Source organism: Misgurnus anguillicaudatus, chromosome 23 (assembly GCF_027580225.2).
Source record: "Misgurnus anguillicaudatus chromosome 23, ASM2758022v2, whole genome shotgun sequence".
NCBI classification, from domain to species: Eukaryota; Metazoa; Chordata; class Actinopteri; order Cypriniformes; family Cobitidae; genus Misgurnus; species Misgurnus anguillicaudatus.
Window position 1 is genome coordinate 22,870,243 of NC_073359.2, and position 24,822 is coordinate 22,895,064.

General features: G+C 36.8%; 1 protein-coding gene and 1 long non-coding RNA gene across 2 annotated transcripts in view; both read left to right on the top strand.

Moving 5' to 3' along the window:
• The window catches only part of LOC129453931 (uncharacterized), a 31,218-nt gene extending 10,614 nt beyond the window's left edge, over positions 1–20,604 (top strand). The window contains exon 3 of the long non-coding RNA XR_012365904.1: positions 20,424–20,604. This is a non-coding gene — a long non-coding RNA (uncharacterized lncRNA). The remainder of the gene's footprint in view (positions 1–20,423) is intronic.
• A 40-nt stretch (positions 20,605–20,644) lies between these two features.
• LOC129452630 (uncharacterized) lies at positions 20,645–23,613 on the top strand. The gene is made up of 2 exons (XM_073862151.1): positions 20,645–21,599; positions 21,701–23,613. Exons 1-2 carry the CDS (start codon positions 20,718–20,720, stop codon positions 21,860–21,862), a joined length of 1,044 nt encoding a protein of 347 aa, XP_073718252.1. The 5' UTR covers positions 20,645–20,717; the 3' UTR covers positions 21,863–23,613.
• The last annotated feature ends 1,209 nt before the right edge of the window (positions 23,614–24,822 follow it).

Sequence of the window (24,822 nt, forward strand, 5' to 3'; positions counted from 1 at the left end):
AGATCTCCTAAAAGTGGTAAATTCATCACTTAACTCTGGGACTTTTCCAAACTCCTTAAAACTGCAGTTGTTAAGCCCCTCCTGAAAAAGAGCAACCTAAATAACACTGTATTAAGCAACTACAGACCAATCTCAAATCTTCCTTTCATAGGCAAGATCATTGAAAAAGTTGTTTTCAATCAGCTGAACAAATTCTTAATTTCTAATGGTTACTTTGACATTTTTCAATCTGGTTTCAGACCACACCACAGTACAGAGACAGCGCTCATAAAGATAATAAATGATATTCGCCTCAATACAGACACAGGCAAACTATCAGTGCTGGTGCTACTCGACCTCAGTGCTGCTTTTGACACTGTCGATCACAACATACTTCTTGACAGGCTGGAAAACTGGGTCGGGCTTTCTGGGGTGGTTCTGAAATGGTTCAAATCATACTTAGAAGGGAGAGGTTATTATGTAAGTATAGGTGGCCATAAATCTGAGTGGACATCCATGACATGCGGAGTCCCGCAAGGCTCAATTCTTGTGCCACTCCTGTTCAACCTGTATATGCTCCCACTAAGCCAAATAATGAGAGAGAACAAAATTGCCTATCACAGTTATGCAGACGACACTCAGATCTACTTAGCTCTATCCCCTAATGACTACAGCCCCATTGACTCCCTGTGCAAATGCATTGATGAAGTTAACAGTTGGATGTGCCAAAATTTTCTTCAGTTAAACAAAGAGAAAACTGAAGTCATTGCGTTTGGAAACAAAGATGAAGTTCTCAAGGTGAATGCATACCTTGACGTTAGGGGTCAAACAACTAAAAATCAAGTCAGGAATCTTGGGGTGATTCTGGAGTCTGACCTTAGTTTCAGTAGTCATGTCAAAGCAATAACTAAATCAGCATACTATCATCTCAAAAATATAGCAAGAATTAGATGCTTTCTCTAAGACTTAGAGAAACTTGTGCATGCTTTCATCACCAGCAGGGTGGATTATTGTAATGGCCTCCTCACTGGCCTTCCCAAAAAGACCATTAGACAGCTCCAGCTCATTCAGAACGCTGCTGCCAGGATTCTGAGCAGAACCAGAAAATATGAACATATCACACCGGTCCTTAGGTCGCTACACTGGCTACCAGTTACATTTAGGATTGATTTTAAAGTATTATTAATGGTATATAAATCACTCAGTGGACTAGAACCTAAATACATTGCTGATATGCTCATTGAATATAAACCCATCAGATCACTCAGATCATTAGGATCACATCAGCTAGAAATACCAAGGGTTTACTCAAAGCAAGGAGAGTCAGCTTTTAGCTATTATGCCAGTTGCAGCTGGAACCAGCTTCCAGTAGAGATCAGATGTGCTCCAACAGTAGTCACATTCAAATCCAGACTCAAAACACATCTGTTTAGCTATGCATTTGCTGAATGAGCACTATGCTGCGTCCGAACTGATTGCACTATATTTTATATGCACTATTTTAATTATTCTTATTTCTCTTGTTTTTATTCTTATTTTTATTTTTAACCGTTTTATACTTGTATTCCTGTTTTATTCATTTTCATACATTTAAACTGTTTTTATTAAAATCACATTTATTTTCTTTTAATTGATATTTAAAATTCATGTATATTTGATTTTTGTTTTCTCATTTCTATGTAAAGCACTTTGAATGACCTCTGTGTATGAAATGTGCTATACAAATAAACTTGCCTTGCCTTGCCCTGCCTAAATGCTCACCTAATGCTTCGTACATTATGTTTTGTGCTTCATAGCAGGGGTTTTCAAACTTTTTGATGGCACGGACACACATGAGGAACAGTGGCGGCTCGTGACTGCTCTTCCGAGGGGCGCAAATTCAAAATAAGTGGTCAGAGTGTCATGTGTGTCGCTCAGGTTTTAAAAATATGTGTTTGTTGCGTCATGTTAACCATGTGCATCACGCGTTTTGTCAAAATAAGTGCCTGCTGCACATGCGTCAAAACCGTTCATTATAAAAGAGACGCTCACGTTCACAAAATACACGCAAGACACTCACTTAACAGTAAACTGTGATTACGCATGAGATTATGAGAGTATCTGGCAAACGCGAGCGGCTCTTTTATCATAAACGCTTTAGACGCGTCTGCAGCAGGCGCTTATTTTGAAAAGACACGTGATGCACATAGGTTCACTCGACACGCAAAACACATATTTTGAAATTACGAACCACACACACAAGGCCGCCTTAATGCACGGGCTTACCTGGGCTGAAGCCCAGGGGCCTCCCAAGTTCAAGGGCCTCCCAAGTTTGCGTTCATGATGAGCTGAAAAGGTCATATTGTTTTGTAACTTGTCAGGTTTTCTGTCAGTCACTGTAATTGCACGTTTCATGGCTGCTGATTGGTCCGTTGTAACTTAACGTGAAATAAAATGTTAGACGTAACATATTTTTTATTCCGCCTAATGTAATTAAGTGCGCGTTGTCAACTTGACATTCCTGCACGTTAGACTGAGTGTGACAGAGAAACGGGAAATAATCCACCAACAAATGAAAGGGTAATTTCTGAAATTTCATAATAAGCACAAGCACTAGTGAGGTGCAGGTCTCTCTGTCTTTCGTGCCCTCGGTCGCTCGTTCGCTCTCTCTGTGCTCCTGCAGCTATCTGAGTCTCTGGCATGAAGAAGTCTCTTCAAACGTGCGCAAGAAACTGTGCAGCTAAATTAAGAAAGGAGTTTCCGCCCATAATGCTGTTAGTTGTTATAAAGTTTAAGTTTACTCGCGTTTATATCAGTGACGCGTGCGCAGCAGGAGGGATGTAGTTTGACGCGGCGTTAGTTTAGAAAGAGGAGAAGGAAACGCAACGGTAAAGGTGCAAGTCTTAGAAAGTAAAGAGCGACAAGACCATATCAAATGATCATCCCCTGATAGCACCATTCATATTTATAATCTCATTATCTAAAGATCTTATATACAGGTATGTTCCCTGTCTGTCTTGTGCATATTCATACTTGGTCGTTTTACATGCTTATGTATGCATAAATACTAAATACAATGCATACTATATCTTCAATAGCCTACAAAATAAATAAATGATTAAAAAACAAGATTCTGTCTATAAAGACTTATGTGTGTTATCATTAATGCATTTAACAAGATTCTGTCTATAAAGACTTATCTTTTGTTATCATTAATGCATTTTCACTTTAAAACTAACTTTAACTTATTATATTTTTAAAACTGTGGTGAGCATTTAGTTAGTGAGTGGCAATTTTCTGCAAATTTGTATATTCCAAAAACGATATAAATATAAAGCTTATAAACATATATACTTTCACACATTTTGGTTTTATTATCACCACATGTTGATGTGTGTGGTTGTTAAATAAAGTGTCTTGTGTTTATGCTCAAGTGGGCTCAGTGATATGTTAATAATGATATTATGGTGTTTTCTGGCTCAAAGAGGGAAAACTCACTGTTGTATGTCTCGAAAGAAACTAATGCATTTTGATATGTAGATTACCTAGATATTACACTTAAAAAAAGACCATAAAGCGAGGGGAAGGGGGGCCTACAAAACCTCTTAGCCCCGGGGCCTCACATTAGGTTAAGGCGGCCCTGCACACACATGACGGGCTACATACATGTTGTGACGAACTTCGCATCAGGCGCCCTCGAAAAAAGAAGTCACCGGCCGCCACTGATGAGGAACCTTTAGCAATCCGAAACATTTAAACTGTGTTAGATAAATATTTGTAATATTATAAAGCAAATTGTTTACAAACTTAAATAATTGGCTACGCAGACTTTTCCCAATGTTTGCTTTGTATTTTATCTCTTGAAATTTTTGGAGGACCCCTTGGGACCTTCTAGGGGACTCCCCCCGGATCCCAGTTTGAAAACCTCTGCTTTATAGAAGTGTAGGAAATGCATTGGTTTTATGGAAAGTATGATCTTCTTGATAATACGGTAGCTTTGTGCAAGGTATTAACAAAATTTCATTATTAAAGGAAAATATACTCATTTTCCAGCTCCCCCAGAGTTAAACATTTGATTATTACCGTTTTGGAATCCATTCAGCTGATCTCCAGGTCTGGCGCTACCACTTTTAGCATAGCTTAGCACAATCCATTGAATTTAATTAGACCATTAGCATCGTGCTAAAAATAAGCAAAAAGTTTCAATATTTTTCCCATTTAAAAACTTGACTCTTCTGTAGTTATATCGTGTACTAAGACAGACAGAAAATGAAAAGTTGCGATTTTCTAGGAAGATATGGTTAGGAACTATACTCTCATTCTGGCGTAATAAACAAGGACTTTGCAGATGTAACATGGCTGCAGCAGGCGTAGTGATATTACGAACTGCCTGAAAATAGTCCCCTGCCATTGAAAGTCACTAAGGGGACTATTTTCGGCTGCTGTGTAATATCATTGCGCATCCTGCAGTCATGTTACATTTGCAAAGTTTTTGATTATTACACCGGAAGTATAGTCCTAGTCATATCTGTCTTAGTACACAATGTATATTTATTTCATTCATAGCTCAGACAAAATCATAATTGGCTCTTGTCTGGGGGGGGGCAGTGCCCCCTTGTCCCCCCTAAACTCTGCCTATATGTACATCGCCATTTATCTTAAAATTACTGAGATATAAATATTGATTAATACCGCCCAGCCCCCTACTAAGGAGTAGGAGAATAATGAATGTATGAATAATATTAATTCATCCAAATTTCTTTTTAGAGTGCATGTGGATCCATGGACTGTGATTTTTGTAGTAACTACATATTAAATAAATCAAATATTTTGCTTTTACAGGCAATAAACTATTCAAACCCCATATACACAAAGATGTACCATGACGGACAACATTGTCGAAAGCCAGTCATCAACCTCGACACTAGACGTGAAGTTCTTCCAAAGAGACTGGAAACGACGATTCGAGAAACGGCGGCGTAACCTAGCTTTTCAACGACTTGCTTTTTTATACAAAACTCTGTATAAAATGTATAAAAACATAAAAATGAACTTCATCGTCAGGTTTAATTATCTGTTTTTGGGCTCGCCACCTCATTTCGTCTCGTCCCACACATATGTTTCATTTTTGGCAACATATTTATTTTTACGTTATTTTTGCAGTTTGGACGCAATTCGGGCTGCTTAAATCACTTTTTATAAACTATTAATGCTGTGTTTTTCTTTGCTTTGTGACTTTGTATATGCACTACACGAAAACAAAAAACAAACCGTTCACAGCTGCTCTATCTCGAAAGGCTTTATATACATTTAAAGATGTATTTTATATAGGTTTATTTACGTACAAGGTATGTATATGTTTTCTTGTTGGTGGTATGATCACCAATGCCTAGATATTCCCAAGTTGCCTCTTTACATTAAGCAGTATAAGGAGAAACTGATATTTAAATGCATCGTATGCTCACATCACAGATTTTATTTTTATATTTGTCATCGAACTGCAAACATGTTCCCATATTAAGTAGATTAATGTTGTTTTTGGATGCTTTAAATATGCAGTCGAAACCGAAAGTTGGTTTCACTTTCTATTTTGGATGTTTCATAAAAATATCCGTCGGCACTATAGGGGCTATAAAATGAATACAGATTCACTTTCACTTTATATGTTATTAAACATGATGTTCGTGATAAACACACGCGCGCGCATTCTCTGTGCAAATGTACAAACTAGAGCGGCGAAAGTTTTATAATTTTATAGTTGATTTGTACGTCCAGTTTGCTTGTATTTTCTGGAAGTGTAATAAATGTTAAAAGTTTTATACAGAAAAATGTACACAGTATATTTGGTCCGTCTTCACTTTGGGTAAAAACTGAAGTGTTGTTGTTTTTCTTAAAAATAAAAAGATTAATCCTGTAATAATTCTTAAGCGTTATATTGCACTGAGCAATCTCACGGTTGCCGTTGTTTTAAGGGAGTGTAGGAAACTATTTAAATTTGTCATTGTAATACTCGCACATATATTTACCTAATGTGATTTTGGACCAAGAACTATTAAATAAAATGGATTTTCTTGCCATTTCAAATGCGTTGCTACATACTTCAAAATGCACACTGTTTTTTAAGGAACTCATTTGCAAGTATTGTGTTGTCTTTCTTGTTACACAGGTTTGTAGGAGACAAAAGCAAACATATTTTCATAGCATCATTATACATTTCCATATACTTTAGATCATAAGATAAGACTTATCCAAAGTCAAACATCAAAGCCCAGTGTCACATCACATACTAAAGATGTTGGAGCTTTTGCCCAATATGAAGAACCGGCAAGGAAAGAGGAATACTTTTGGCTCAATGCATTTTACCATTTTATTAGTTGGTATTCAGATGTTGATGGATCGTGAATTTTCATGTCCATGTATTCCCGGATTTAACGCAATATTGATGAGTTTTATCTTTTTTGCGCCTGTTGTTTTTGCTATGACTGTGATGATGTTCTTCCAGAGGCCTTGCAAACAGAAATCCATCGGTTCTCTGACATTGTCAAACATTGTAAATGTTATTTTACCTCTTCTGGTTCCACCTTTACTATGGATGTTTTTTTTGCTGTTTGACGGCGAGTACATTGCTTGTGGTATGACACACTGGGAAGGAGATTACCTCCTGGATGAAGAGATCCAGATGAAATGGTGTAAACCAACCAAACTAAACAGCACTGGAGTGGAAGAATCGGACCTAAGAGATCAGATTGAACTAATTGTGTACTACTCGCGAGTAAGTAATAAAATTCAATGTATATTTTTGCATCCCATGTAGCAGCTACTGTAGCTATAAATCAGAGGTGGGCAAATTAGGGCCCACGGGCAGTTTATAATTATACAGTATTAAACATTGTGTAGTAGGGCTGGGTATCGATTTAAATGTTCCAGGGGTGCGTTTCCAAAAAGCATCGTTAGCCAACGAACATCGAAAGTTTCATCGTTACTAGTGATGCACCGATGTATCGGCCGCCGATATTTATCGGCCGATTATTGATGAATTTGAAACCATCGGCATATCGGCAATAGCACAAGAAAGGCTGATACCGATTGTTTATTAACTAACTGCATAAAGAAATACATTATATGTAAAAAATGAGTTAATATTGTTAATAAAATAAATGCTGAATAGCAAAAACCACCTTTGAAGGTTTTCGTGCTGTCTTATTATATTTGTTTTAGCTTAATTTGTGCCTCTCTTTTTATGTTGGTCAGTTGAATGTTAATTAGATCCAATCCATGCTCAGTAAAAATAATTAGATGCAGAAATAAACTAGCTAATAGACCAACTGTATCGTATTGTATACAAGTGTTTAATATCGGTATCGGCCAGAAGTTGTCTTTTTAAATCGGTATCGGCCCAAAAAAATCCTATCGGTGCATCCCTAATCGTTACTAACATCTTTCAAAGATTTGGTGTTTCCCGAAACCATCGTTCAAACAAACATTCGCAAACTGCATCGCTAACTTAGGTTAGCGTTTGACCTGTTGTTAGAAGCAACGTTCCTTGTTATTATCATATGTAGACTTACGTTGATCATGATTTGAACAAAATAAGCAAAAAACATGTAGTTCAGTCAATATCTATCATTCTAAATATATTACTATTACTGTTAAATATATTACTGTGCATGTGCGCAGACCTACGAGCTTTAAGACCCTGGGGTATCCCTGGGAGGAGTGACGTAAGAGGGAACTTGCGCATGAATTAAATATCTTGAAAATAAACAACAGATAACTAAATCACGATAACAAAATCAGTCTTCCCATGCAATATATGTTATTTACAGCAGTATCTGACATTAAATCGATTTGCATAGATTAATTAGTACTTCACATCCCACGTGACATCATCAACTATGTTGTTAAACCAACGTCGTTCAAACGACGAATGTGCGACAAAGTTACTATGCTTTCGGGAAACAGTCGTGACAAGGTAGTTTGTTTCTCCAGTGATGCATCGTACTATGATCTTTCAACAACGAGTTGCGTCGTTGTTTGGGAAACGCACCCCAGATCAATTCGATTCACTAGCTATCAAATCGATTCGATTTCGATTCTCGGTTCGATTTTCGATTCAACTTTTTGGTCGCTTTTTATACTCGAATTCTTGATTCAACTCAATGAATTTATATTATATTATATTAGAATATAGACTGAATGAAGAATGACAGGCTCGCCTCACGCTCCTTGGTAACATCACGCAAGGCAACAAAGAGGGTGACATCTAGTAGAGAAGACTAGTAATTAGATTAACGTTAATCTTACGTTCAATGTTTGCAAAAATAAATATGGGGAAAAAAAAATTATTCGTGGCCTTTGAGAATCGATTTTGAATCGACCACATAAAAAGTGATTAATCGAATAATAAATTTTTTTGCCCAGCCCTATTGTGTAGTAGTAACTGAGTGTTTATTTTATAATAAATTAAGCTGCATTTGTCATTAACATGCGCCCCTTAACCTAGGGCCTCATTTATCAAGCGTACGTACGCACAGATTTGATCATAAAGTGTGCGTATGCAAAAATCCAAGGCTACGTCCATATTTATGAAAACTGTCTTAGACGTGGAAAAGTGCTTAGCGCCATGTCAGGATCTGAGCAGACGTACGCACTTTTGCTTGTCTGATTGCTGCAGTTTTTTTTTAATATAAGCCATTCTTGTTGTTTAAAATTGGGTTTAAACATTGACAAGCGCTCTTTTATATGTCTATGACATTAATTAGGCATCGTTTAAAGGCGGAGATCTGAAACTGCTTGGCTGCGTGCACAAGTTCAAGTTCATTTGCGATTTATAGATTTGAAAGGGGTACGCGCATTTTCTGCACGTACGTTTGGTTTATGAATCACACGTATGCATTTTTGTTAAATGATCGTACGATCAAATGTAGGATGGTTTTTACGCAGCATTTTATAAATGAGGCCCAAGATATGGCCCACCTATGCAATAAATACTCAAAACTATTCTATTTTAAATTTTGTACAGTTTAAAAATCAAACATTGAAATGTGCTGACACTAACATTTTGTGTAAATGTAATTTATTAAGTATAATAATAATTTGATTATTTTTATTTTTAAAATGTTTTATTAAATGCTGAACACTGTTATGTGTTATTTTTAATAGCTCTCAGCTTTAGCGCTGCTCTTGGTCATCTGCACTGCTGTCATGGCCGCCATTGTTTGTCGAGACTGCACCGAGCGATCGAAGGAAGCAACGCAACTATCAGAGATTCACCGTGACTCTGAGGGGCAGATGCAACACCAACTTGATAACATCTAAAAAGACTATAGGGTCTGCAAGAATTGAGAGTCATACCCGTGATTGTAAAAGCACAGGATGTGTTGTCAACCGCAATGTAGTTACCAGCAAATGTTTCTTTAGGTGAAAGTACTAAATGCATTTAACAAGATTATCTGCAATATGTCTTAAAGGTACACTCCACTTTTTTTTTGAAAATATGCTCATTTCCAGCTTCCGCAGAGTTACGCATTTGATTTTTACCGTTTTGGGATGCATTCAGCTGATCTCCGGGTCTGGCGCTAGCACTTTTAGCATAGCTAAGCATAATCCATTGAATCTGATTAGACCATTAGCATCGCGCTAAAAAATAACCAAAGAGTTTGGATATTTTTCCTATTTAAAACTTGACTCTTCTGTAGTTACATCGTGTACTAAGACTGACGGAAAATAAAAAGTTGTGATTTTCTAGGCAGATATGTCTAGGAACTATGCTCTCATTCTGGCGTAGTAATCAAGGACTTTGCTGCCGTAACATGGCTGCAGCAGGCGCAATGATATTACGCAGCACCTGAAAATAGTCCCCTTGATTACTTCAATAGCAGGGGACTATTTTCACGTGCTGCGTAATATCAAAAAAGCTTTTCTATTTTTCTTAAGAGATGTTAATGATGTTATTATAAACATACATGTTAAATTGCAACCCACACAAATACCATAATATTGTATAATAAAAAATAAAAAAAATGATCTGGTTCACCGAAACCACAAGGTTGGTCTGTGAAGAGGAAGTAACTTTCTTTGATAAGTGTGAGACACTGCACAGTGCTCCTTAAACACTGGCACACCTCCACAGCAGCAATTTAAGTCGACATATCACAACAAGAAGAGAAAATATCAAGTAAGTTTAAAATGAGGTGCAAATGAATATAAATTGGTACAGATGATTGTAGAGTATGTTATTTATTTCATAAAAGTGCCTATATTCTAGCCTAACAAGTTTATATATATGAAGAGTTTGGTTCCAAAAGGCAATAAACGCCATTTTTGAAAAAAATGAGTTACTGCCAAAGTCAGTATTATATCAGGTCAGTAGTTAAAAGTAAATAATTAATTTTACGCAAAATCCAATACCCGCCGTGATATTCTGTCATCTTTTCTCCCTTTTTTCCCAAAATGCGACAAACGCCACTGCTCCTTTTTTACAGAACGCAATAAATCCATTTCTGATATTACAGCGGACCATTCACGCAATGTAAACAAACATGGCGGCGCGCTGAGTACACGGAGTCCTAGTTTTCCTCATCTACTTTGTACTTCGTGATCAACAAACAAAACAAAATAATACTTTAATAGCATTGCCAAACCTGTGATGGTTTTCTGTGACGGGAAAGAAACGTAAGCCATCAACAGCTAATAATTTCCGCGAGAGGCACTCGGTTGCTTGCTCTCCAGACAGCATCAAGCTTCTCATGCTAAAACATTGTGTTCTTAATATAACAAAGTAAGTGTTTTGGTTAATGCCATTAATGTTTATTTTTTAATCATTGTATACCACTAGTCAACTAAATAAATATAAAATGGTAAAGATGAATGCACATTTATACATTGATTTAATAGATTTATAGCATTTTGAAATAAAAAACTGTCATGGATTTATTGCATTTTGTGGAAAAAAGAATTAGTTTTTATAATAAATCTTTGAAAATCAAGTTATGGATTTGAATTTTTTATGTTTTTATAACCTAAAGATGCTATGTGAAAGTTTGTAACAGAAAATACTGGTTTTCATCTTGTCACTTTCTTGGTATAGAAAACACGTTTTTACCGAAATTTGTCAAAATGGATTTATTGCGTTTTGGAACCAAACTCTTCATATATATATATATATATATATATATATATATATATATATATATATATATATATATATATATATATATATATATATATATATATATATATATATATATATGTATGTATATATATGTATATATACATTAATAGTGGTTAAAGCATAACTTCTGCCTCTGTCATGGCAGTATTTAGCAATAGAAATCACACTTTAAATGTACTATTTATAGGTATGTGTTTTGTGTCATTCTGTCTAAAATACAGTTATACTTTTTAGTTATATTTACATACAAAAGTTGTGTAAAGCCATACATAAATGTTTATTAGCAATAACCAGCACCTGTCGATTTTATTGCAAACTCTCCTAACCTACATTATTTTGCGCGTAGACACTGCTTCTGATTCTGGATAAATAAATAAAGGGTCAATAAATAACTCTTAACATTTGTGTTTTAAATTGATGAATTTATTTTAATACATCTTTCTGTACGCCTAATTTCATATATAAAAATACTGTTATTATGATTAATGTCATTTTCGACTTCCTTTAACCCCACCAGGTGGTTATTGATTGAATAACCCTGATTTTTAATCACATCTCTCATGTGTCTTGTCTAACATATAAGTCTGCAGTAGTGCACTGTTCTCTGCAGCTTTGCAATTCATTGCAAATATAGTGGTATAAACAATTATTAATTTTGTTTTACTTGTGAAAACATCATATTAATATAAAACGTATAATTTGCATCAAATATATTTTTGTTACTCTTGCAGTAGATCCTTTATAGATCATTTTCCATTTAGAGGCCATTCGTATCAGATCACTCAAGTTTATTTTAAATCTAGACACGCGTCAAGCGCACTCAAATATTGTCGCGTCTGAAACAAAACTCGTGTTCACAGGCAAGCACTTTTAAAAGCAGAAGAAAATGGAACATCCTGCATTTTTTATGGTCCACAAGGCACACTTATTGTGCACACATACCATGAACTTAACATTTTGAATTCACAATGAGCTTGCTAATTACTCATAATATGAGAATGGTGTGATGTCACTTTGATCTCATGTGGGCTTTGCACCTTTCTGTGATTAAGTTTGGTTGGGTCAGGTAAATATCATTAACCTAGAAAATATATTAAATGGATGTTTCAGTCATTATTACACATTTGGTCTTAAGTTATAAAACAGATATTATTTGACATTTTTGTGTTTTTTTTTAATGGTAAATGATCATGTTCTTTAAAGAGCACATATTTGTGACAATTTTTACTTTCAATTTGCACCACAGTGATGTATTTACATTTAAATGCACAAAGTGACTGAATTTGTTCAGTCTGATGGTTTATTTAGCCCGAATCCAGAGTACTCCCCTCTCTTTAACTGTGATAAATGAAATGAGAGTGAGGTTATGGGGTGGAGGAGGGATGCTGCAAAAAATCTGTCACGGGACAGAGGTGAGGGACTGCTATTTATAGGCACCACTTTGCACTGATTGGTTGGATTACATGACCATGCTCCTCCCGAACTTAGTTAAATAAACTTCATTTCACGAGTTCGCATTAACATGTAATCGATAGGGAATGAGATAAAGCATATTTGGCGTGCTGTCCGAGGAGAGGGCTCCGAGCTCGGAAATTTAGTCTGAACCGAGAGTACTCCCCAAAAATGCCATGTAAATGACGGACAGCAGCCAGAAAAACATCCCCAAAAAGTGTTAGCGTGAAGACCTATGGAAAGCGATGGGAAAACTAGTGGTTTGACGGGAAATCCCTGCCGGCAGTCAAACGGGGAGCGCATTCGCGAACTAGAACGAGGTGTGGTATTAAACGAGTTAAGGCAAATTGACTGGGAGGCCGCCCCATTGACCAACGGGCTTTGGTTGAGATGCTGGCAGCATTGAATGAGACGTCTCTACATGGAGTGGGGAAATGCTGGGGAGGACGGTGAGAAATTTAAAGAGCGAAACGAGACATTCAAATTAGGGGCTTTGGCTGAGGTGCTTACGGCATCGGACGGGTAGGTCCTGCCTGCAGTCAAACAGGAATGCTTGACGATAAGATAAAAAAAAACTAAATTAAGCATCCAACCGGGAGGACCCTCGCAGCATTCGATGCTGCAAAAAAATCTGTCACGGGACAGAGGTGAGGGACTGCTATTTATAGGCACCTCTTGGTTGGATCACATGACCATGCTCTTCCCGAACTTAGTTAGATAAACTTCATTAAATGATGACGCGAGTTATCATCTCCAATGTAAATCTCTTTTCTAGTACTACAACAAACACACGAACTGTAGGCAACAGTTGATGTGGACAAGACCGACATTATCACAATTCCTCCCGCTTGGACTCACAGCCGGTAAGTTAACTCCTGTTAGCACTGTGAGCGAATCTATTAAAAATGGTAAGGAGCGTCACATTTCCAGCTGATGTCAGAGGTATTCAGACCAATCACAACGTACAGGTTAGCTGGCCAATCATGGACACAGAGCTTTTCAAATATGTGTGTTTCAGGAAGAGAGTGAAATCTGGAGCTACAAAAATGTGGAAAATAATGTGTTTTTTAAACCATAAACCACGTTAACACATTGTATTATACCAAATACACAAAATAATGTTGTTTTTAGCAATGAAATAGGTGCTCTTTAATATAACAAACTACATTTAATTTTTTGAATTCATTTATGTGTAATTTAAAGAAACTGGAAAAAAACCTGTATAAATAAGTTTTTTACTAAAAACATAGATTTTCTGTATTTTGTCATAAATGAGACTTTACAGATAATGTTTGTAATTGTACATAGTTTTTATTATAATTTTAAATAATGGTAAATCACTGTAAAAATTTAGAGTAATTGGTCATAAAAATAGGATCTTAATGGGGCGGTTTCCCGGACAGGGATTAGACTAGTCCTAGACTAAAACATTTTTAAGAGCTGTCCAAACTTAAAACAACTTGCACTGACATATCTTAAAATACATCAGTGCCATTTGTTTTGCTTTAAAATGCACACAGGTAATGTTTTTAGTAAGGCATGTTTGTTAAAGCTAGTTATATTTCCTAATTAAACTAAGGCCTGGACTAAGCTAATCTCTGTCCGGGAAACCGCCCCTATATCACTTAAGCGCCGTTGTCCCATGAGCGGGACACCTGAGTTTACTTCAATATTTTTCATGTATTTTTTATCTATCATGAAAAACTATGGATACATATAACTGGAAAGGTCTAAGCCTCTAGAATACATTTTCAACAGTGTTTTATAAAATAAATGATGTAGGGAGAGTTATTGATTCATTTATGATAAGAGTGTTCCTTAAAAACTTTTATATTCTGCTAAATGTCACTGTGCCACCAGTGGGACAACTACATTTACTTCAGCGTTTTGAATGTGAATTCTTATCTAATCATGACAAACTATCGTTTGAAAGCTGAAAGAGTGTAGTTTTCGTATTTCATCACCATTAAAGGAAAATTATGACATAGTGAGTGTCAATTTCTAAAAGGTCATGGGCCCACAGGTAGGCCAAATTTCTTTTTACACATTCATAACACTAAAACTCTAAACCTAAAAAATCATTACCGGAATGAACTCAGAAGGTAGTTTTCATATTTCAAGGTCAAAAATGTTCAAATATATAAACATACCATACACCAAATGAAAGAACAGACCCTCTGCTTTCAAAAAAAAAAAAAAAGTTTCATCCTACCTTCAGTAGTTCTTTTGTAATCAGCTTTTGAATATGGGTAGGTTTCTGCAAAAACACCACATTTTGAGCAAAAATCTGAGATAATTCCATTTTTGTGACGGACTTTTCATAGAGATCCCATTCAGAGCGATCTTTAAAACAGACACGGACATGCAGAAGCTTGCCAGAGGGCAATACTTCTGGGTTTAAAAAGTTGCGGAAGTGGATAATAGCGGTATTGCGGAAAGACAGAAATACTCGTCATTGGCGGGGAAGCGTTTTCTCTTGATTGACGTGATATCTCGTCAATGGCGGGGAAAGAGTTAATAATAAGGCAATTTTAGTAATTTATTAATTTGTGACAAGAATAACAAATTTTCAGAAAACCGTTAACACCTAGTGGCCATTGTTGGTAAAACCACTAAAAGTGTGTCACAAATCACATTTTTTTATTTTAACTTGAAATTTGGATCACAACTACTGAGACTTATGGCTTCATGTTTGCATTATTACTTTTGTGCAATGTTAAATTTTTTTATAATTTTATGTATAGACCATTTCAGCAGTAACAACATAAACAAGCGGCTGTCGCGGTCCGCATGAACTTCCGGTAAACTCCGGTAAAAATAGATAACAACAAAGTCCTTTAAACGTAGTTTATTTATATAACAAGCAAAAAATCAACACATAGATTACCTAGGAAACCAAAAAAGAAAAATTTGTTCAAGAGATCAGTTTAGCAACTAGTCAGACCAATAAACAAACGAAACCGGAAGTAAAGTTTGGATCCAGACGTGTATCACGTGCGTCCGATGAAACCGTCTATAAAATTAATATGTTATTTAATTTTTTATTTCTTAAAATAAATGTAAACTGCTATAACAATTTTTTTATTAAGATGTTTACCTACACTACATAACTGCTGGGTTATTATACCCCATAGTTGCATAACAACAACCCAACATTGGGTCATTTTTGACCCAGCATGCGGTTATTTTTAACCCAGCACGTGTTCTGTCCAATATTTACCCATTATGGGTCAAAATAACCCAGCCATTTTTAGAGTGTAGTTAGGTATATTATATTGCATTTCTGTCAAGAGATCCTTCTTAAAGTTACACATTACACCTTTAGTAAGTGCACGTGTTGTGCCGTGTTTCATATTCAAACTTGTGTCCCTTACTTGGACCGGCATACAACCAGAATATGGCAGTGACATGAATCACAGCGCCCCCTAATGTGTGGTTTAGTTTCTTCACGTTTCATCTGAAATGTCTCTCGTTGCATCTTTAGTGATTTTGGAGCGGTTTAATACATCTTGTCCAAATGGATTACTAATAACCTTTTCATTGGCATTGAAATGACTGAACCTAAACATAAGAGCCTAATAAAAAAATCTAATTTACAAGAAAACATGTCAGATGCACTGGGTTTTGCATCTGAGCCTTTGCGATAACCTGTTCAGGTTTTTCCAGGTTGGTCAAACTTCAGTTTTCAGGTTCAGAATTTGAATAATCAAATGTAAAATAATTTTTCACTGTATAAGTTAAACATAGATTAGTGAAGTACATTTGATAACAAAATCATACACATTCTGTAAGCCGTATAGAAGAAGTTTCTTTTTTTAATTAACATTTCTGCACAACAAAAAAATGACACCAGAAGTTTTAAACTATTTTCAACAGTGTTCCCTCAAGTGTTTGTTGAAAAAAAATGTGTCAATGCATTTTTAAACGAACATGAATAATAATAAACTTCTTCATCATTGAAGGATATCTGACCACCAGTGAAATACAACAGACATATCAAGAGAAGCATGGCAGGAACATCACCAGACCAACCTTGGAAGATGTCTGTACAACACACATTTATAAAAATAATTTCTGACGTTCTGGCCAAAACTTTTAGCTCTATTCCAATAAGCACTTTGTTAATTGGAGTGGAGGTGTTGCTGGAAGACGTATTTTCATGCCCGTGCAATTCTAAACACAATACAGATGCCGTAGCATTTTTGTTCTATGGTCCTTCTGTTTTAATTTTAGCATTGATGTTCATGATATACAGACCATGTAGATACGGATGCTGTCGATGTGAAGAATCAAAGGAGGATGATGATAATCAGAAGAATTGTCCCAGAGCTTTTGCCAATTGTTTTATTCCTCCTGTTATGTGGATCATCATCTTGCTCATTGATGGTGATTATCTAGCTTGTAGCTTGACAACGTGGAATGGAAATTATAGTTTTAATAAAAAAATGGACAGAATGTGGTGTCAACCCACCCATGATACCCTAGACGGAAAAGAGAATAATCAAAAAACAATCCATAAACATGAGTATCAGAAGTTAATCAACAAATCAAAGGTAAATATCACAAAATTCTGTTTAAATTACGTAGCACGTTGCGACCTGTAACCTAAAGAATTTTCAATAGATGTACAAAAATATATCCACAGTAATCAATAGTAAATCAGAAATGGTACATTTACAATATTGTCTTACCTTTCTTCTCAATGTCTTTATTTTTATTTTTTTACAGATTTTGGGTTATACATTGCTTGTTTGCCTCAGTTGTGTGATCATTTTGTTGGTGGTCTGCTATGACTGCCACATAAGTAGAAAATCCAGCTGCTTGCTACAAATATCTTCTTGGATGCAGGGTGGAGCACAGTGTGAAGCGCATGGTGGGACGCAGGCTGGAGCACAGGCTGGAGAGCAAGGTGGAGCGCCAGCTGGAGTGCAGGGTGGGACGCAGGGTGGAGCGCAAGGTGGGACGCAGGCTGGAGCACAGGTTGGAGAGCAAGGTGGAGCGCCAGCTGGAGTGCAAGGTGGGACGCAGGCTGGAGCACAGGTTGGAGAGCAAGGTGGAGCGCCAGCTGGAGTGCAGGGTGGAGCGCAGGTTGGAGAGCAGGGTGGGACACAGGGTGAAGAGCAGGGTGTGACACAGGATGACATGCAGGGTGGTGCGCAGGTTGGAGAGCAGGGTGGGAAACAGGGTGAAGAGCAGGGGGGGACACAGGCTAGAGCGCAGCGTTGGACACAGGGTGGAGCGCAGGGGGAAACAACGGTTACTGAAAACATCCCACTTTTACCAATTACTCCTGTCTCCTAAACCGCCACGATCGCCTGAGATGCAGAGTCACCTGTATAAATTGGACCAAGAAAGCATAAATATCTTGCTTTGTCATCTAGTTCAGTTAGTTAGATACATAGACTATAGACTCCTAACTAGAACAAGGATTAGAGATCATATCACTCCTACAGCATTTTGGAGTCTTTGCACTGACTTCCTGTTTTAATTTAGGGCTGATTTAAAATTCTGATTACTTAGACTATAAGGCTTTGTACGGTTTGGCATTTCAATATTTGTCTGAGCTTTTAGATGAAAAATTATAATAATTTTGTATTATTTTATGTTTTAATCAATTTGAATGTATCTTTTTTGCTTTTATATAGTTTTATTTTTAAGTATTTTGTTGTTTTATTTGTTCTTGTAATGCGCTTTGAGCATTTAAAGGCCCTGTATTATTATTATTATTATATCCAGGAACACATTTTATACATGTAGCTGGCTTTTTCTTTTTATTAATAGCAAATATTACAAATTTGAAAAGGATGTTTCTGAATGTGGAAGAAATCTTACAGACAACAAAGTATATTCCTTTCTATTTTAAATATATTTAATATTTGTTTATTAAAGTTTTCTATAGGCAATGTTTGGACTGATGTCTGCTTATTGCTTGCAGTAGGTCATCTGATCCATTTATCAACATAAATTACCTAGCTAAAATGACAATCCAGGAACATGTCTCATGTACATTCCTGCATGTACACTGTAAAAAAAATCCGTAGAAATTGCAGCTGGGTTGCCGGTAACTTACCGTAGATTTAATTTTACATTTTTTACTGGAAACATTTTGTTCAAAGTTAAATGAACATTAAACATTTACAAGTCTTTGTCTTTACAAAGTAAAACTAAAATACAGCATTAAGCAAAACATTCTGGAAAACAAAATCTGAGGCAAAAAACAGAAAAAGGTTGATGCTGATTTCTGGTTCCCAGAATGCTTTGCATGAGGCTGTTATTGTTTTATTCTGTAAAGATAAAGACTTCTTAATATTTAAAATGTATTTAACTTTGAACAAACTCTTGCCAGTAAATAACATAAATGTAAATCTACGGTAAATTACCGGAAACCCAGCTGCAATAACATTGTAAATTTGTTTACAGTGTATTTGCTTAAATTTCTATTTAGCATATAATTTGAATTGGTAAAAGTTTGTGGTGTGTATTCTTTTCAATTGTGTGATGGTTATGATTTTTGCATACTGTTTGCATACAATTTCAAATGCAGACTAAATAAAGAAACAGACATTTGTAGTTCTCCTATCTACCACATTCCAAGAAATAAAGTTACAAGAACATATAAAAGTTCTCACTGGGGTGGTACCTTTTTAAAAAAGTACATTTTTGTACCCAAAATGTACACATTTATAGCTTAGAGATACTGCTACCTCAAAGACATATATCTGTAAAATGGTAAATATTAGGACCCTTTTAAAATGTACCAATTATTATTCCTTCTGTACCTTTTTTAACAAATATGTCTTTCGCTGCAAAACCCTCAAAGTGCATGCAAGCATTTTTGGCAATAACCTTCAGATCTGTAAGCATTCTGCGAATTGGAACACAGTGATAGTTTTTTATGTAACATGTATAACAACATAATACAATTATCCTTGACTATTTTACGTTCTTTTGTTTAAAGTATACAGTATAGTATGCAGAGACATGTTTGACAATATAAGTGTAAGTTCCAAGAAAATACAAGAGTTATAAATAAAATATTGAAAGTTATGTAAAGTCATTTTAAAAGTAAAATACCATTAAAAACAATGAATATTTATAGGATATACATAGATTGGGGTGTGTACCACATGATAAGAGATTTTTAGGAGGGCTTCAGCTGCAAAGGGTTGATAACCACAGCTCTAGTATTTTACAGTCAGCAAGCACACATGAGTATTTGGTTAAACCGAAACAACAAATAATTTTGACCATCCAGTTGTGCCATTAAGTTTAAGCGAAATAGTGTTAATAAATGTGTTTTTACTTGAAACAATATCATAAAGCTTGGTTTACATGTTGAAATAGCAAACCATTCTTAATGGAAAGGAAGCCCTCATACCCACTGTACAGTTTTTACATTCATCACATTTTTCACCAATGGTGAGTTTGCAGGTATGTGCTAAATAACAACAGACAACATGACATTAAATAAAATGGTATACTGATGTGTCCTTCAAAATTATCTGCTTTACCGAGACAACACAGTTGGTCTTTGAAGATAAAAAACTTCATTTGCCTCGTGAAGAACATTGAACTACTGTATCTACTATGTGTTCTTCAATGCGGTTGCAGCAGAAATGGATTATTTACTTTAAGACAGCACATCACAACAGGAAGAAAGAGAAAACATCAAGTAAAGTAAGTAATTGAGTTCATGTTTAATGTAGTATTCATTTTAGAAAGTGGTTTGATAGTTCACACTTTATATAGTTCACTCCAAAAAGAAAATTATGTCAATAGTTACTCACACTTAAGTTGTATGCTGTCTGCAGCTCAATAACAAAAATCTTCTTTATTGTAGGGTATATGACCACCACTGAAATATCTTGTTGACGGGACTACAAATGTTTCGAGAGAGAAGCAGCCAAAATACTTTTCATACCGACTTCAGAAGATGCCTTCATTGCAAGCAATTTTAAAGAACTTGGAAACATTTTTGAAGAACTTTCCAGTTTTCAGCTCTTTTCCATTCGCTCTTTTCTTAATTGGAATCGAGGAGTTCATTGAAGTAAACATCTCGTGTCCATGCAAATATGAGCTGAATAAATTTTTAACAATATTCATCTTCACTGGACCTCCTCTGTTTGCATTTACAATGATGTTCATCGCGTTAAGACCCTGTAACTATGGATGGCGTTTAATAAATAAAGCCAGAGATGATCAGCAAATTTCTGCTAAACGAAATAAAGCCGGAGATGATCAGCAAACTTCTGCTAGAGCAAATAAAGCCGGAGATGATCAGCTAAGATATGCTAGTGCAAATAAGGCCGGAGATGATCGCCAAAGTTCTGCTAAAGCAAGTAAAGCTGGAGATGATCGGCTAAGTTCTGCTAAAGCAAGTAAAGGCGGAAATGATCAGTTAAGTTCTGCTAAAGCAAGTAAAGGTGGAAATGATCAGTTAAGTTCTGCTAAAGCAAGTAAAGCTGGAGATGATCGCCAAAGTTCTGCTAAAGCAAGTAAAGCTGGAGATGATCGGCTAAGTTCTGCTAAAGCAAGTAAACCTGGAGATGATCAGTTAAGTTCTGCTAAAGCAAGTAAAGCTGGAGATGATCGCCAAAGTTCTGCTAAAGCAAGTAAAGCTGGAGATGATCAGTTAAGTTCTGCTAAAGCAAGTAAAGCTGGAGATGATCAGCTAAATTCTGCTAAAGCAAGTAAAGGCGGAGATGATCAGCAAACTTCTGCTAAAGCGAATAAAGCCGGAGATGATCAGCAAAGTTTTGCTAAAGTGAATGAGAACAAAGATGATCATCAGAATTGTTGGAAAGCTTTGGGACATTGTGTGATTCCTCCTGTTATGTGGATCATCACTGCATTAATTGATGGTGATTATGTGGCTTGTGGCTTGACAAAGTGGAAAGGAACTTTTGTATTTGATCCAGAATTAAGGAGAGCATGGTGTAAGCCCATCGAATCGGCCAATGCAGGAAACCAGAGTGATCTGCGGTACGAGTATCAGGGGTATATCAGCATATCTATGGTAAATTATAATCAGTCCTTATTTCAGAAATGTTTTATTTATCGATATTTTTATATTTTAAAAAAGATTTCCTAACGAGATTTCCTATTTTTTTATCTTAGACTTTAGGTTATGCAATGCTTGCTGTCTTTAGTGTTGTTACTGTTTTCTTGATGAGTATGTATGACTGCTTCAAAAGTGGCAAATGTGACTACTGCAGAGGAACACAGAGGGTTCAGCAAGATGTGGAACAGGGTTACGGACAAGAGTCTACACAACTTTAATGAAACTGTTCTGACGCTGACACTCTCAGAACTTTAGAAGAAACCACTGAATAACTTTAAATAATTATATAATAATTGGGGAGCAGCTACATTCGTCGTGAGGAAGAGAGGGCCAGAGAGACCATAGGGGCCAAGGTTCACTGGTTTAGCTGGGGTGGACTTCGATGGCACGGGCTCCTTCCTTTTTTCTACTGGTCCCTTATAGAAAGAGCAGTCCCGGATCTCCTGCTGATTCACTGTGGCGGGAACGACTTGGGATGCAGGAAGAGCATCGAACTCGTCGCAGCAATGAAGCAGGATCTGCAACATCTCTATCAGCGTTTCCCTCAGATGGTCATCTTGCTGTCTGACATCACTCAGAGACGTCGGTGGAGATCGGGACGTCCGGGGAAAATTTACAAGTTCCGTAAATGGGTAAACAGTGTCATGGCTACCTTTGTCTTGGATATGCAGGGGGGTATCGTGCATCACCCTCAAATTGTATTTAACAAGCCTCAACTGTTTTTTAGGGACAAAGTTCACTGCTCTTTCTCCCCCCACCCTTTCTCCATTTGTGTTCCACCCTAGCCATCCACCCCATGGCTTCTACTACTTATGGTTTAGAACTTTGTAATGATACAAATTCAAAGTCAGTGGGCTGTCGAATATTGATAAGGGAGGTGATACCTCAAGACACCTTTAGATTAGATTTATCTTTATGGTCAATGTGTAGCGTACAAGTACAGAGACAATACAATGCAGTTACAATAAGAGCCCAAACAGTCTCCTTACCATCTTTCCTTCCTTCCTCCACATGGGATTGGAAGGCAGCGAATGATGCCTCTGTAAAGCCTGAGTCTGCAGGAATGCTGATGTTCCAAGACCTGATTGTTCGAGGATGAGGCAGGACCCAATCAAAGCTATCACAAACAAACTGGTAAGCTTTTGCAGAGAACAAATGCAGAGTCATGGCAACAGATCTCAAATTATTAGAGATTCTAGAAGATTTAGTCGTGCCCTTGTAAGAATTTCTTTAGTAGCATCTTTAAATGAAGACTCCAGCATATCACCACAGCTGGTGGAAGCAAGCAGCTTCTCTTTCAGATCAGTGACAAGAGAGAGACTTCACTTTCAGTCTTCTTACTCTCTGGTCTTGAAGCTTCAATTTTTTCTTGCAAGAACCCAAGCTACTTTGAACAAATGCCACCTTCCTCTTTAGAGGACTGGGGGAGTTTTTCAGTGTGTATGCACCATGATCTGCAGAATGGCTATGGCTGCAGCTGGCTACACTCACCTCGACCGTCTGTGGTTTACTGTGAGGGCAACTGATGTAATCATGGTCATGACTGACGTTCCTGCGTTTACCAACTTGTGTGTCAGAGTCAGTCTTACTAACCGTTGCGTTTTTACTGACTTTGGTGTGTCTCATCTTGACCTTCACCCAGCAATGGGGGTAGAAGATGGTTGGCACAATGTCTGGTTTAAGGGTGTTTCCTACCCGGACAGGGTGGAACAGTCCCGTGTGAAGTGAAGGGAGCAGAAGCAACAACGCTTGTTTGGTGTCCAGCTCTTTCTCTTGACATTGTGTATCCACTACTGCAACATGTCTTTATCATTGAAGGGGAACCTGACAAGCAAAAAAAGCATATCACATTGTTCAAGAAAATGAATTAAATGGAAATTAATATAATTTACAATTAAATGAATGTCATGTCATTCATTTCACCAAATGAATTTAATGGAAATAAAAAATGTGATCTCACTGGCACTGCCCCCACCCCAGTTGAGAATCAATTGCAGTGACAATACATACCTGTAACCGGATCTGCTTCACCTTTGACTACAAGGTTTGTCTTTAAAGGATAGTTCCAGTATTTAACACTTTGATTGAACGTTTTGGATGAACTACAGTGATGGACGCTGGGGTTTTGACAATGGGTCGTGTCTTGACTTTTGACTCGTTTGGAGGCGTCTCTTGACTGTTTCAGAATGGAAGTCAAGGGCCGTGCACAAACATGTCATTAAATCAACACTTAAAGGAAAATTCCGGTATTTAACACTTTGGGTCTCATTTCTGGTTTGTTTTGGATGGGCCGCAGTGATGGACACGGACATTTTGACGGTGGGTCGTGTCTTGACTTTTCGGCTCGTTTGGAGGCGTCTCTTGACTGCTTCAGAATGGAAGTCAATGACCATGCACAAACATGTCATTAAATCAACACTTAACGTTCATTTTAAAACTGTACTACTCACCGAGTGGTTCGTGGTGTTCGTTGATGATTAAAAACAAATATATTGGCGCAATGTATGATTACAATCCGTGTTATTTGCTATAGTGGAACTATTTTTTCAGATACCTCACGACCGCGTATAATACTTCCGCTCTATATTTGAGTCTGAAGCATGAATGAATGTAGTCCAACAAACTGTAATAAAACGATAATTGGTGAGTAGCACAGTTTGGAAAATGAACGTTAAGTGTTGTTTTAATGACATGTTTGTGCATGGCCATTGACTTCCATTCTGAAGCAGTCAAGAGACGCTTCTAAACGAGTCAAAAACTCAAGACACGACCCATTGTCAAAATTTCTGTGTCCATCACTGTAGTTCATCCAAACCAAACCAGAAATGAGACTCAGGGTGTTGAATACCGGTGTTGTCCTTTAACGTTCATTTTCGAAGCTGTGCTGCTCACCGGGTGGTTCGTGGTGTTCGTTGATGAATTAAAACAAATATATCGGCGCAATGTATGATTTCAATCCGTGTTATTTGCTATAGTGGATAAATTTTTTCAGATACGTTAGCACACTCCAGACCACTTGATGGCGACAACCACTTTGACGTACAAGGACGCTGAATGGAACTCGGAGTCTAGCGTATAGACAGTCACAATGGAGCTCAAACCTTAGGCTGGTCACTGAGCCATCAAATATGGGAAAAATTCAGAAACTGCGGTACAATCCCTCGAACAAGGTGTTGTC

Excerpts from the sequence above, each read along its gene's own strand:
- LOC129452630 (XM_073862151.1), top strand. The coding sequence starts at position 20,718 with ATGATGTTCATCGCGTTAAGACCCTGTAACTATGGATGGCGTTTAATA. Across the intron at positions 21,600-21,700 it reads GGTATATCAGCATATCTATG|ACTTTAGGTTATGCAATGCT; the intron begins GTAAATTATAAT and ends TTTTTATCTTAG.